The 14,470-nt window shown below is 39.2% G+C and overlaps 1 protein-coding gene across 3 annotated transcripts in view; it reads right to left on the bottom strand.

Moving 5' to 3' along the window:
* The window catches only part of zc3h3 (zinc finger CCCH-type containing 3), an 87,304-nt gene that overhangs the window by 24,730 nt on the left and 48,104 nt on the right, over positions 1-14,470 (bottom strand). For all 3 annotated transcript variants that reach the window (XM_014340678.2, XM_042228285.1, XM_005944147.3), the window contains exon 4: positions 4,418-4,568. In XM_014340678.2, coding sequence (XP_014196164.1) covers positions 4,418-4,568 — 151 coding nt within the window. The remainder of the gene's footprint in view (positions 1-4,417; positions 4,569-14,470) is intronic.

Genomic DNA, 14,470 nt, shown 5'->3' with positions numbered 1-14,470 from the left:
AACTAGCAGAACAATAACAGTCAAAACCACAAACAAATTAAAATTACACAGACATAAGAGGAGCTCAAAGAGAATGGGGAGGCGTTTTTGCTTGATTAATTTATAGGACAATTAAATTTACTTTTAGATTGAAGTTCTACAAATTAACAAATTTGTTCAACCCTGAAGCACAGTTTATGTAATCTTTACACTTTTAAGTGTGCTAGAAAGCATAAAATAAAGATTGGAGGTCACAAACAGTAAAAGATCTTAAACTCATCAAAAAACAACTGTAAAAAATATGGTGTGAAAAAACAAGAGAACTAGAGGACAGGGCAAGGCTACAAAGAAACTCTCTTGAGACCATCCAGTATGTCTGACTCTGTATATGTGTATGCAGGTGTGTGTATGTGCGGTGCTCTGACCATGCAATGCACAGATAAAGGAGAGCGCGATTCAGCACTACCGGTGCCGTTGATGAATGATCCGACTTTTGTTTTAGTGACAAGGAAGAATTTGGAGGGTCGCGCAACTGCTCAGAATAATGCTGCCCTTGTCTTATTTGTCTGCAACCCCAGCATTAGTAAGCTCATATTGGGAAACAGTTACCCTTGAAACAGAGCACAGCAAAAACAGTTGTCTGGCTAATTCTAACCGAGAGCATTGCTTCTTCACACTTTTAAAGGAAACCAAAGTAGCCGAGTTATGCATCAGGATCCTTTCAAATCCAATGTAAGGGGAACTGACTGTAGTGTAGAAAGTAACAATAAAACATATTTATTGAGAACTCAGCATTAAAAAGCAGCAGAAGAGAATCTTAACACACAACTGTATGGTGGGAGGTGGATGACTAATGTGATAAGTAATGAGCAAAGGAATGAATTGCGGTATAAAGCGGAATGAATGGGGTGGTGAATGCAGGAAAAGAAGAGAGAAGTGAAGAAGAGGGAGCGCTGCTTCACTTTATTGCCCAGTCTCTTACATCCTGTACTGATCAATACTGAAGCACTAAAGGAGATGAGCGCCGGACCAGATGTGTGTGTGTACATATACATATATATATATATATTTACACAAAACTATGTATGTATGTATGTATGTATATGCATGAGGGCCTTAACATTTATGCCAGAAATAAAGCAGAGAAAGATGGAGGCATTTGCAAGACTGACATGAAATTTTATCAAACAGAAAGACATAAAACACAAGAAAGAACAGCAACAGAGCAAACATAGGGGGACAGAAAATTAAAGAGTGGTTCACGGGGAGAAAAATAGCAAGGGAGATGAAAGGAGGGTTGGGCTGTAATTTATCCTCCAGAGTGCATGCTTTACAGCTTTCTTAATTCAACTCCTGATACTATTAATGGAGTTAATGTTGAGATTATATCTATTTTCTGGTGGCGGGGCCTGAAATACTACAGCCGATTCCCCCGCCCCTTCAAACTGTCACCCAGCTCTAAATCACACACCATGCCTGTTATGGTTAAAACTAGGAGAGAGAACGGTATGTTGGGCAGAGGCAACCTCACTTTCTGTGGGCCTGGGAGCAAGACATCTGTGCAACTAAATGGACAAGAAGGACAAGTTTAAAAAAAATGAAATCAGTTTTACCAGTCACATATTTACAGATAAACTGTTTTTTAAAACCAAAAACTAAGTAAAACTAGTTAAATTAAACTCCTTAAGCAACCTCCCCCTTTCTCAATAGAGGCACCATCATCAGCCTCAAAAAATCCTTAGGGGATGCAAGATGCCCATGAAGCAGAATATTCTCAGTGTTGCAGGTGCATGTTTCAGCTTTAACACTCTTAGTACCCATTCTAAAATGTGTCACCAAGAACAATTTTCAAAAGTTTAAACAAGTCAATGCTGTCAAGTAGGATGGGTGATTGGAACAGAGGCCAGTGGGAACAATAATATTATCCAGGACATCCCCGTGCTTTTAATTAAGGCAACCAAAACATTGCTCACAAATCTCGGCCTGGAACTCAGTGACACTTTGACTCTCAACATATATGATACACAAAGCTCACCTTTATTTTATTTTTGTTGGACAAGATAAGAAATGTTTCTCAATGACTTTTACCAAACCACAGATAGATGCGCCTACAAGTGCATGCTATTTAGGCAAGCTTTATGTTCAGTCCTTGAAATCATTTTTGTTGAATGCAGACAGAACTTTAGGGGAAAATGTGTTTAGATTTTTTTCTTAAAAAACAAAAAATATATATATATTTTTTAATATATGCATATCATTGAATTAAGTCTTAACAAGAATGTCAAAAATGAATTAAATGGTACCACACCACTTTTAAATATCTAATCAATGGCTTTTCTCTACAGGTTATCTGAACACATTGGGATCCTCTGGACTACTGAGCGGTCAGGTACGGTATGTATGGTATGTTTTCTAAGATGCAGCTGTGGCAGGCAGAGATAAGAGTTGAGAAGGTATGAAGCGAGACCAGCGGGTCTGATAGGCCAAAGATGAAGAGGAGTACTCAGTAGTTAAGAGCAAAGAATATGAGCTCATGCTGCACTCAATAGCTTCAAATTGATAAAAGTGGTGGTGGTCTTTGGAGTTAAACAGATAGATAAAGCATAAAAAAGGAGCAGGTATGAGGGTGGGGTGGGGGTACGAGTCTCCCTGGGGACCTGATGGGTCCCCCTCCCTCCCTATCTCTTTCCTCACTTCTACACATGTGGTGATATTTCACAGGATGTCAGGGGGCTCAAATTGAAAATCCCTTGATGAATCAATATTTACTGCAGCAGCTAAATGAATAGTAATAAGTCACCAGACGCTGAGTCCAGCCACAGTCCAGGGTCTTCTGTTTCACCAAATCTGGATTGCACAAATTAACTCTGCTCATCATCAACACACAAAACAAATACACAAAATTATTTCATTACAAGTGGCTATGCGAACAAATTACAAGATCGCACAATCTAAATGACAAAGACAGCACTGTTGAACTTGCCAACAGTGACAGCTGTAGACATATCGAACTCCTTTCTAGCACTACAGAGCAGCATGAAATCTGTTCACTAAGGTCTGTGACACACTATGTAATTCAGAGGCATAAAGTTGAACTTGATTCTTTCTAAACTTTGTTATGTTAAACTGAAACTTTTTGCATGGGCCAAACCTTTATTCTTTCTATGTGTACAAAACAAGTTAATCTCATATACTGCAACAAAGAAATGAAGCAGATATGTCAGCTCGGTTTCAAACCACCCCTAATCTAACTCTTAGGAAACCAGAGAATTGAATTATGGTTTATATTTAAACTGTTCTTCCAAGTCTTGGCAAACAAAAAACATAGGACATAATCTTACACACATAAAAAAAAATATATCACATTCTTTATTCTTTAGATCTTAGTGTTAGGCGTCTTAAACATGCATTCTTGAAACTGGCCAGCAGGGGGGAACCCACTAATTTTAAAACGAGGTCTGACTGTGAAGAAGTCTATGAAAAAATGTTTCTTGATTTTTTTCTGAACTGCTAGTTTCACTTGTTCTTTAACATAACATGTTAATTTTGTAAATCCCAGTCGCATTTAGAATAAAATACACAACCTCACCCAACCACCATCGCCCTGGGAACCAAGGCAACAACATAATTGTGGAAAACCTTGGAACAACCATGTTTTCAGGGATTTCAGTGTTTAAGCTAAGCTTACAAGTCTCGGTTATGAAAAGATTATTCAAGAGTGAATTTTTCTCAGTGACAAAACCTTGGATATCACATCACATAAAGAGGAGTTTGACCTCCTCTTAGCACCATATCAAAAAGACACAAAACAACCTCCATTCTCTTTGTTAGAGGGCTTAAAATATGGGTGCTGCAATGACTAGCTGATTAACTGACATAGCTTTCTGGCTCCAACTTTTCAAATGTGGTATACAATGAATCTATTTGAAAACACCAATAAAGAGATCTCTTTGTGACTCTGGAAATAAAACAGTTTGCATTTTTAATGACAATTTTGATGGACAAAAAAGATGAATGATAAAACCAGTGAGTCCAATTAACATGCATTCACTGTGAACTCAGAAGTACTAAGACAAAGATGAAAGATTGATGAATGAAGATAAAGAAAAAGTGAGAGATGAGGGCTGCAATGACATTAAAAAATAAATAAATAAATAAAAACACCCAACCACCCAGCTCCCTCTCTCTCTCTGTATCCGTCTTGGATTTGATGTGTTCCCTGCTGGTATAAATTAATGTGAGGAGCACACTATTGTAAATGGTTTATTCTCTGGGTTATCTACTGTGTAAAAATGAACACCATAAATTTTCGACCCCTACCACTCATGCTACACATGACTGTAACATAAAAGACAGGGATTCACTCTGCACTGAAAGATATTAGAGACTGAATCACATTAAAGCCAGACCTGAGGAAGTATCTGATAACGTGGATTACCTGGCAGACTGGAGCCTCTTGGCACGCCAGGAAAGGGCTGGGTTGTAATAGCGGGTCTGCATGGCACTGGAGCCCAGATGGGTCACCATCTTGTAGCGTGTCCTGAACACCCTTTGGGAGGCGGGGTTACGATGGGAGGAAGAGTTGGCATCTATGGGCAGGGATGATTAAGAAACAGAAGCCAGAGTTAAGCATCCAGGCAGTGAGTGTGAACAAATGCACATTGACATCATTCTGAATGCATAATGTGTGCATACACACACATAAGTTTGTCTGAGAACTCTGGCAGGTGTGCTCTTTAATAAGCTTCACATATAAAAATGAGAGGGAATAACAAAGGCAGAATTTTTATGAGTCTAATAAATCATATGCTCTGTCTCCTTCCTCGCTGCCATCATTTCTCCTACCCAGCCTCCCTCCTTCCTTCTCACTTTAAGTCTCATTCGTTATATCATTTTACAAATCCATCAGAGAAGAGGCATAAGAGCAGTGAGATCGGAAAGGGGGTTGGGAGGCTCTAGTGTTGTTATTTATTTATTTATTTATTTTGACTGTTTATCCATCAAGTTATTTTATGATGGCCTAAGCTGTCTGACGCACAGAGAACAGAATTTGCATTGAGGATCGCTGGAGTCCCTGTTCACATCAACATCAGCCACTACAAAGGCCTGTGCACTAAAGGTAAATTGCAAAGACATTGTGAATACCTCTAAAAGGTTTTTTTTTGTTGATCACACTTCTGTATTCTGTAGTTACTGGCAGTCATTACTAATATGTCAGATAAAATGTATTTTTCTGAAAAACTACTTACTTTTTACTTTCCTTTTATTATGAAAACCCAATAATGAATAATAACAGCAGGGGTTAGTGTCAAAAATGTAGTAGTGTATTCTAATTCATGGTTGTGCTGTAGTTGGTTCTTCATTTTAGCCTCTGCCACTGAGAAGAGAGAAAATACAACATAAAGAACTTCTTTGCAGAAGCCTGAAGCTGTGTTAAAATAATGCCACCTGCAGACTAAAACCACTGTTTGGGTTACTCGTCTGTACATTACGAGTGAGTCTTTGACGTGGTCAACATGCTGGTGTTCACATTCCTTTTCAAGCCAACTTTTCAACCAGTCAGCATTGTCAATGGTCTCATCACAGTCTGCAGTCTAACCCTAACCCTACCCCCCACCACCACCCCGAGATCTGGTATTCATGATGAGAGAGTTGGACTGCTGCATAATGTCTTCTGCAGCATATCTCAAAGATTCTCAATGCCGTTGAAGTCTGGAGTCAATTGTGGCCAAGGACTGAGTGAAAATGATGTTTTATGGTCCCTGAACCATTCTTTCACAATAAATTCTGTCATTGTCGTCCTGGAATATGCAAGGGAAGAAAAAAGAAAAAGTAATCCACTGATGGAAAAATCTGTTCATTCAGTACATTTAGCTACACTGAATATAGACCTGAATCACTCTGTAATAGAGTTAATCTAATCAAATCACACTGGTTCAATTCTAGCAAGAGACACAGATCCCCCTTTGGCAATACGTCAGGAAGGGATAAAAGTCTGCCAGTTCAGACATGCAGAGCTACCCTTTGTGGTATCCCCTTGTAACTGGGAACAGCTAAAAGTGGCTTTATGTATTTATATGTTATGCAATTGTTTTTATTCAGAAGAGTGAATTCAAACAAGTTTGGCTATAATCTGGCTTGCTTTTTATGTTTGTCACTGTGTTGTTTGTTGATCTGTTTTGCTTGTTAATGCTTTGTTCTTAACCTTTCATTCTCTTTTTGGATGATTATGAAGCACTTTCGACAACACTGATGTTGTTTTTAAAATGTGCTATAGAAATAAATCTTGATTTGATTTGATTTGAGAAGAAAAATAGATTGAACCTGGCTTTTGTTGCTGAATTCAATTTTAGCATTCATGTACAATCTACTTTTCAAAATAAGTTTTTTTGAAATTCAGTGTTCAAACTGGTTGGATGACAGTGGCTTAAATACTGACCAAAATCACTGTGATAGCAATAAGCAGCATGAAGAAACTTTGTTTGACCTTCATCAAAAGTTCTTTGAGCCCATGATCTTGGCTATCAGGCTACAAAAACACTTTAGTCACTTTTATTTATGACCACATGTGGTCATAAATAAAACTCAGTCAAACTGGTAAAACTCAGTTACCTACACCCATTTTCTTTACGTTTTAATCACTGAGTGCAGCCATGACTGCCTGTAGAAAATCTGTTTCTTCTTCACAAATTATGTCAAGTAATTTGACAGCAAGCATGGATTTAATGGTGCTAATGTTAATGATATTTGAAGAAAAAGCAACAATCTCCCACTACCACAGACAAGAAAAAAAAAGGTTTAATGCAACATGAGTCAGTTGCTCAGTGTATTCAGTCAAACTATTAAAGAAAAAAGAAGTCATTATCTGCACTCTCTTCCCCCTTCTACCAATCATTCAATGCAGTGGTCAGCGACAGCACTCAGTCTTCCTAATGAGTAAAGAAAAGAGTGAAGAGAGGTGTTAGAGGGGGGAATTAGGAACGAGTTTATGCACTCAGTGCAGAACTCATTTCCCATCACCTCTTTTACAAGTCTTTAACTGCCAGTTGTTAGGATTGTTGCTGTTTTAATTAGCGCCCAATAACAAACCGTGACTGTCACAAGGTCTGTGGTGAAGAATAATGAAATGATTCCATTTCCACTTCTACTCATTCAACCTTCCCTCTCTCCCTCTTGCCACACCTCCCCCTCATTCTTCGTCCTGTTCAGAGATGCTGGTTTCATTTGTCAGCCATGATGCAGCTCTGGATCAGCTGGAGAATTTATCTCAGACACACATTTACTGTTCAACAAATCACAGGAAGGGGGGAGGCAGGGGGCTGAAATACTGACAACAGGTTTACAACACGATCATAGACACAAGCACACACCCTACATTAGTACACCAAGCAGTTTAAGTTTGTTATTTATTTATTTTTTAAAAAGTAGCATTTTTTCACCATCCCTTTCCTTGCTAGAGGGTGCAACAGGACATGACTGGTGTGTTAAAAAGAAAAGAAAAGAAAAAAGGCTTTCACACTGTATCAACAATCAAATTGAATCAATAATACATGTAAAGAATTAAAAAAAAACAAACGTGATTCTGTTCAACTGGATGCAGGGTTATCAGTGGGAAAAATATTTCATTACCCACTCTGTGCCAGCTGACTGCAATGGAAAAAAGATTTATCACGATATGAATTATTTTATATCACGATAACGATATATATCACGATATACCACCTGACCTGTGGTCATCTGGAAAGTACGCAGTCTGTAAACAGCGACAATAGAGGGTGCAGTCTTTGTTAATGAAATGGATGGTTGCGCTCATGTAGGGCGTATCTCTGCTCGTCCATAAGACAGTCATCAAGGCATAATGCATGACACTGCAAACATCCTTCTCTACTTTGGCCCGGCATGCGTCATATAAGCAAGGCAACTTGACTTTACTGAAGTGCTTACGTACCTCGGATCAAGGACTTTGACGAGGTCACGGAAGCTGTCCTTCTCAACTACATAAACAAGGGCCACGCCTTTACAAATGTAACGCGAGATGGCTCCTGTGATTTGTTTATGGCGCTGGGACGTTTTCTCATAAGGGCCTTGTGTGAAAGACTGCTGTATCTTCGGCAGGCTATAGTTTTTCTTTTCCCAACTTGCTGCAAAGAAACAGCATGTGCATCAAAATAAACTATTTCCAACAGTGTAATTTGAGTTCTAAGCATCCCAGAAATGATACAGAAAAGCATAAAGTCAAACATAACTTTTAAAAACACCAGCATAGGCTTATAAGGCCCTTTCCGTGAAAATGACATCACTTCCGGTTTCGATCAGGTAATGGCGGACATGCGATAGTTCGCGCTGACCTATATTCCAACGTAGGAAGTGTTACAAACAGCTGATTGGATCAGCAAAGCGTGTTTCTGGAATATTATGTTTTTGTTGCTGCTAGTGCTTTTTATGCAATTTTTGCAAAGCTATATGTGGAAGGAAACCGTGACCTAGGGCAAGCTAATGGCATAAGATGTAAGTACAACTCCTCCGGTTTCATATGCAAAAAAAATTATTGCGCTAGCTTACGTGGTTCCAGTTCTACAGGGAGTTAAAAATAGTTATACAAAATGGAGCGTGCCCACTCCGACCGGTTTTAAAGGGTTAATGACAGAGAGTGTGGACTCGAGTCACATGACTTGGACTCGAGTCAGACTCGAGTCATTAATTTTATGACTTTAGACTTGACTTGAAAAAATGTTCTAAGACTTGTGACTTGACTTGGACTTTTACACCAATGACCTGGGACTTGAATTGGACTTGAACCGGTTTACTTGAAAAGACTTGATATTTCACCCCAAATATAAAATTTAACATGCATATTATATAGAGATTGAAAATGTGACGTCATTCAGGGGTAGAACCGTGGCAGTACTAGCGCACGCAGGCTTTCAATTGAAATCAGTCACACAGCGATAAAACAGAAGAAGCTGTTATTAACTGCAATAGTGACAGCGACGACTAGGATAGATCGGTGTATCGATACTCGTTGAAGAGACATGTCAATTGTCGAGTAAAAGACCACCGATTCCGATCACATTTAAAGGACAAATATTAACGTCCAGAACTCCAGGCTAAGGTTCTCTCCAAGCAAACAAGTCAGTGTTAGTAGGTATTTCTTCATTAATAATTATATTAGGTAGACGTCCTAACAGAAATTGTGCTCATTTATTGTGCATAAATAGTGAATTGTCCTGACACAATATTGCGTTTCGCTTCTGTTATTATGGTACATTGACAAAAACATATACTTTTATTCACAGGATAAAACAGTTGTTTTGTATCACTAATTGCCCAGTACGATTACAGCATACAGTATTATTGTCACTGCTACATTTCTGTAACGCGTACCAGAAATTATTTCCACTACTAATTAATTACCATTGAGCTCAAAGGTCCTATTAATAAACGGTTAACGAATGTGTATTTATGAGACGATTTGTGAGACTGGTAAACTTATGATACGTACGATGGTCTTTCGTTCTACACGGTGCATTTCAAGGTCCTGCACCCATCCGTCGGTAAACTGTACCTGGGCTTGTTGCAGTGACCTGAAGTTACTAAACTTCATGAGTGTGTGCACTCACTCCAAGAACCATATAATTATAAATATGCATATAAATATGCTACAATGAGATAGCTGACTTCATCTAACTAGCAAATGTTGTCCAGGCTACGTTGGTGATGCAGTTTTTTTTAATGTGTATGATATTTTTGTCATGCGATTTTAAAGCCGGTCCTACAACCGCATCCAAGAATAACATGCAGCTTATCTCAGAACTGTCGGTGAAAATTATTCTTGGAGCTAGGTTTAATTGAGCTGCATTTTAAAGAGGTGCAATTTCACAATTTGTGTATATTTTCTAAGTTCACTATTTTGTCATGTGTTGAGAAAAACACAGATTTAAAAATTACATGGTCTAATATTTACATTTAGCATAACTGCAACATGCTTTTTTTCGTTTTTTTTAAAGACTCGAAAGGACTTGAAATTCAAAGTTTCAGACTTGTGACTTGACTCGGACTTTTACACCAGTGACTTGAGACTCGACTCTGACTTGCCTGACATTACTTGAGACTTGACTTGAGACTTGAGGATAAAGACTTGAGACTTACTTGAGACTTGCAAAACAATGACTTGGTCCCACCTCTGGTTAATGATATATTTTATAAAATTAGGTTAGAAACGATAGAAGACAAATGGCACGATAGACACTTTTCTATCGTCCACACGATATATATCGTCATATTGCCCAGCACTAGCTATGAGTACTGTGAACAGAGAGTTGGGGAATGGAGCACGATCTTACTTTAAAGCTCAGACTTAAATCTTTCCTTTTTGGTAATGCTTATGGGCTAGTTACGGATGGCTGCTGGCAGCTTCCCCTGATGTACTGGGTGTGATTTTTTTTCACCGTCTTAAACCAGTATCAGTAATTATTAAACTATGTCTCTAATATAGTCTGTATTTTGTCTCATCTCCCTTTGCTGTCTCTCCTCTTTTCGCTTTTCATTCCCATTCCGTTGCAGCAGATAGCTGCCCCAGTGTGAACATTGCTCTCCTGGGGCTTTCTTCCTGTCAACAGGGAGTTTTTCCTTCCCACTGTCACCAAGTGGTTGCTCATAGGCTTTTTTTCTCTCCAATATTGTAGGGTCTTTACCTTTCAATATAAAGCGTTATGGGTATTATTATACTGTTAGCAATGCAATAAAAATATTATTTTAACAGGTTTTCGACCATAATACATATATTTTTTTATTAAATGATTTAAGATGTTCAATAATTAAACAACACAGACCAATCATTTCTGTGTGTGTAGTTACTTCTCAGAGATCCATTCTGATTAGTGAGTGCCCTGTTGTAAACGGGAATTAAATTTACTTTTGTCATGTCAAAAAAACTAAAATATCATGACAAAACTGAAATAAATTAAGTCAATTTAAAATAAGAGAGAGCGAGAGCGAGAGCGAGAAAGACCTAGCTTAAAACTAAGACAGTACAAAAGGTAGCCCTAGAGGGGGAATATGGGTGGGGGTAGTCATTTGTACAGGATTAGTTGCCTGGCTTCTAGTCACTTTTTCTCCCACAATCCATCTGTACTCCAGTTTGAGCTATTTGGGCATCCTGGGAGATGACAAATAGGGCTTGTCAAAGGTGCTGCCACGATTCCCACCCTGCAACCTCATACACCCACTTTCACCTACCTTCCCTCCCAACTAACACCTCAATGTGTCTCTAAGCACTCATTGCAAACATCATGACATCAACCGTGTCCAAGATGCTGTCGCACAGCTGTTCCACTCCTGCTGTTGTTTAATGACATCTATAGTGAGTTGTGCTGTTGGTGTTTTCGTTTGTGTGCATGTCAGCAGGGATGGATGGACGGTGTTGCTCTGATTGTAAACCACTGCAGGTTGTGTTGGTTGAGTGGCTCTTGGAGCAATGGGGTTTCAATCTTCCACTATAGGACCATGACCAATGAGCATGTGAACACATACACGCACACACAAACACACACTTACTCACATACATACACCTGGGGTCTCCATCTTCCCTTAATAGACCTCTGACAGTGGCCTGCCTTGCAAGTGGCGCCCTACACTGTGAAGCCACCATTTGCAGACGCACGCAGCTCGTATCCATCCATCCATCTCTCACTGACTCGCTGCTGTGAATCTACAGATAATCTACTCTCGTCACCTCACGCTGCACTCATCGCTCCTTTTGCAAGTGGTTTGCCTTCTAGTCAGAGCCACATTAACTATATAACATAGTTTTCCACTTATCCTTTAGGATACTCTTGTTTAGTGCTTCTGGCCCAGTACAGAGGTGAAAGTTTGTTTAATGACAGTATATGTCTACCTGGTATATTAAAAATGCTACTTCTATCCCTATTAAGTAGACCGAGCATCAGGCATGACATGACCAATTACTGTATTTATTTATTTTCTGTCAATCAGTTAAAGCAACCAAGCAATTACACTGAATTTGCAATCAATTCAGTTGTTCAGGTGAAATCCAGTCATTTATTGTCGCTAAATATGTTAATAAGTTTAAATGTGGTTTTGTGCATTTCAGACATTAAGGTATTTTACGACCCTTTGACAACACTGATAACTCATTTAGACACATCCCAAAACGGATAATTGAAATGCTCATAGTTGAACTATATACCATATTGAAAAAACTAAGAGTAAAAGCAGCCATCAGAGAGGAGGGCTAGTATTCAATATTAGAATAACACCAAACCTTGCAAAACAGACTTACTTTTAATTTTAAAAGCTCTTGCTTAGGTGTTTTGTGTTTCTTGCTCTTTGGGCATTTGGCTCGTTGTTGCAACGCAGTCATGAGAGAAACGGGATAAATCTTAAATAGACCCATAACAATTTGCATAACTACGGCATTAAAATTTGAAAATTTGAGTGAACCAACACCTCAAACCAGAAATCGAGGTTTTTTTCCCTTCACTTCGTCCCTCTGATTATAACAGTCCAGCAGACAAATTCACTTTTTTCATTTTAGATCCCACTTCATCAACATGAAGAGACAGATCACTTAAGTGGATCTGAAAGTGTTGAGCTCAAGTTCTATCCTTAAGATGACTGAGCCCCGTATCATAGACTAGACTTTAAGAAAACTTGTCTTCCATGCTCTCTTTTACACTCTATCCTAAGCTCAGCATCCCGACAGTGCACCACTCTGAACCTCCAATCCTGCATCCTCTTAGGGATCACCCAGCAGTCTGCCTCTCCATACCTGACGGCTAATTCCAGAGAACGGCAGTCTCCTTCTGCCCCCTCCCTGGAACTAACCGATGGATAATAAATCTTATTATTGACAGTGCCTGTTCCCCTTGCCATCACATGTTCCCGTCCCCTGGGGCTCATCCTCTGACTCCCACAGCTCCATCTCTCTGAAAGAAGACAGCAGTGCCATGCTAACATCAGACTTAACAAGCAAGTTACCACAATTTAATAACCCACTGGAAGTCAACACAGTTATGATAATATGATCTCTGCGTGTTTGACACCCAGCGACACTCTCTGACAGATGAGCCAGAGATGTCAGAGTTTGATGTCCCGCCCTACCAAGAGAACTGCATTCCATGGTCTTGGAATTACAGCATCTCGTAACTCCCAAGACAGCAGTATCATCCGCTCACAAAGTATGAGCAGAATGTGAGCCCTGTAGGTTATGTTGCATGTGAACAAGTTTAGCATCTTGTTTTAGGAAAATCAAGAAGGATGGGGAAATGTGCCAACAGATGATAAAAAGTTCACATTTTTCCATGTAACACTTAATACTTGAAGCATTCTCTGTCAGGACAGGCAGAGTTTATCTTTATCCGTTTTTAAACCAAAATTATAAACAGGGTCTATTATGTCCACTGTTTCAGGACATGTGATCCGTGTGCTTGCGTCTGTTTAATGCTTTATATGGATTGAGTAGGCACATTATTAAAACCACTTACTGCTGAAGCAAGTAACACTGATCACCTTGGAGCAGCAAACTGCTAAGAAACCTCTGTTTTTGGCATTTGCGTGGATGGACACCCCTTAGAGCAGGGGCCTTACAGTGCGGCTCCGCGTGGTTTGGGAAAATAAATTAGAAGTATTTGGGCAGATTTATTTAAACCTTGCTGACAGGAGCTATTTCACTCTCTGCTGTGGGGACATCACCTTAATCATTTACAGTCTTTTTTTTAACTAAATTCAAAGATCAAAAAATATTTTAAGAATTCACGAGGATATGTGTGTATTTTTAATTATGTAAATTTATTCTCTTTATAACCCGGGATTGATTCCCATAGATTAAAAAAGAATTTTTTTTTTAATTGGCAAAAACAAAAAAAAAAACTAGATGAAGAATTAGTTCTACAATAAATGTGATGACAGACAGATGGTGTTAACCAATTGCTCTTCAGTTCATGACCAAATTAACACTTGGATACAAGTGGTACAATGTTTTATCTACCAAAGTATTTCTGTATGATGGACCTACAATCTTTTTAGATGAATACTCATGGGCTCCATTAGTGGTGAGTGCCATTAGCAGATGCTGTCAACCAGCGTGTTGGTGATGTCACCACAAAGAGGGGTGTTCAAGGGGGAGAACGTGGTTTGTGGAGTAGGGAGTGTGGTGAGGGAGAGAAAGGGGAAGGCTACTGGCTTGTGGCCTCGTCCGTCATCATAGTGGTGCTATCAGCTGTAACATATCCAGCTGACCTGGGAAACAGGCTGCCCAGAGGAATGGCAATCCTCCCATTCAGCCAAGTGCAAGCACAAATACATGAGATGGTATAAAACAAGAACAGCTACATTACACTGTTTCTGATACTGTTTTTGAAAGTGCATGTAAAAGTTTCAGTTATCTAGTTCCAGCATTTCAGCCCAAACCCAACAGAAAGGTACGAAGTGATATTTTTACACTTCTGAAGGGTTGTGCCCCTTCGGGGGG

Source organism: Haplochromis burtoni, unplaced genomic scaffold (assembly GCF_018398535.1).
Source record: "Haplochromis burtoni strain Fernald_Lab_line unplaced genomic scaffold, NCSU_Asbu1 Contig_316, whole genome shotgun sequence".
Taxonomy (NCBI): Eukaryota; Metazoa; Chordata; class Actinopteri; order Cichliformes; family Cichlidae; genus Haplochromis; species Haplochromis burtoni.
Note: the sequence above shows the minus strand (reverse complement) of the source record. Positions and strands in the feature narration are given on the sequence as shown.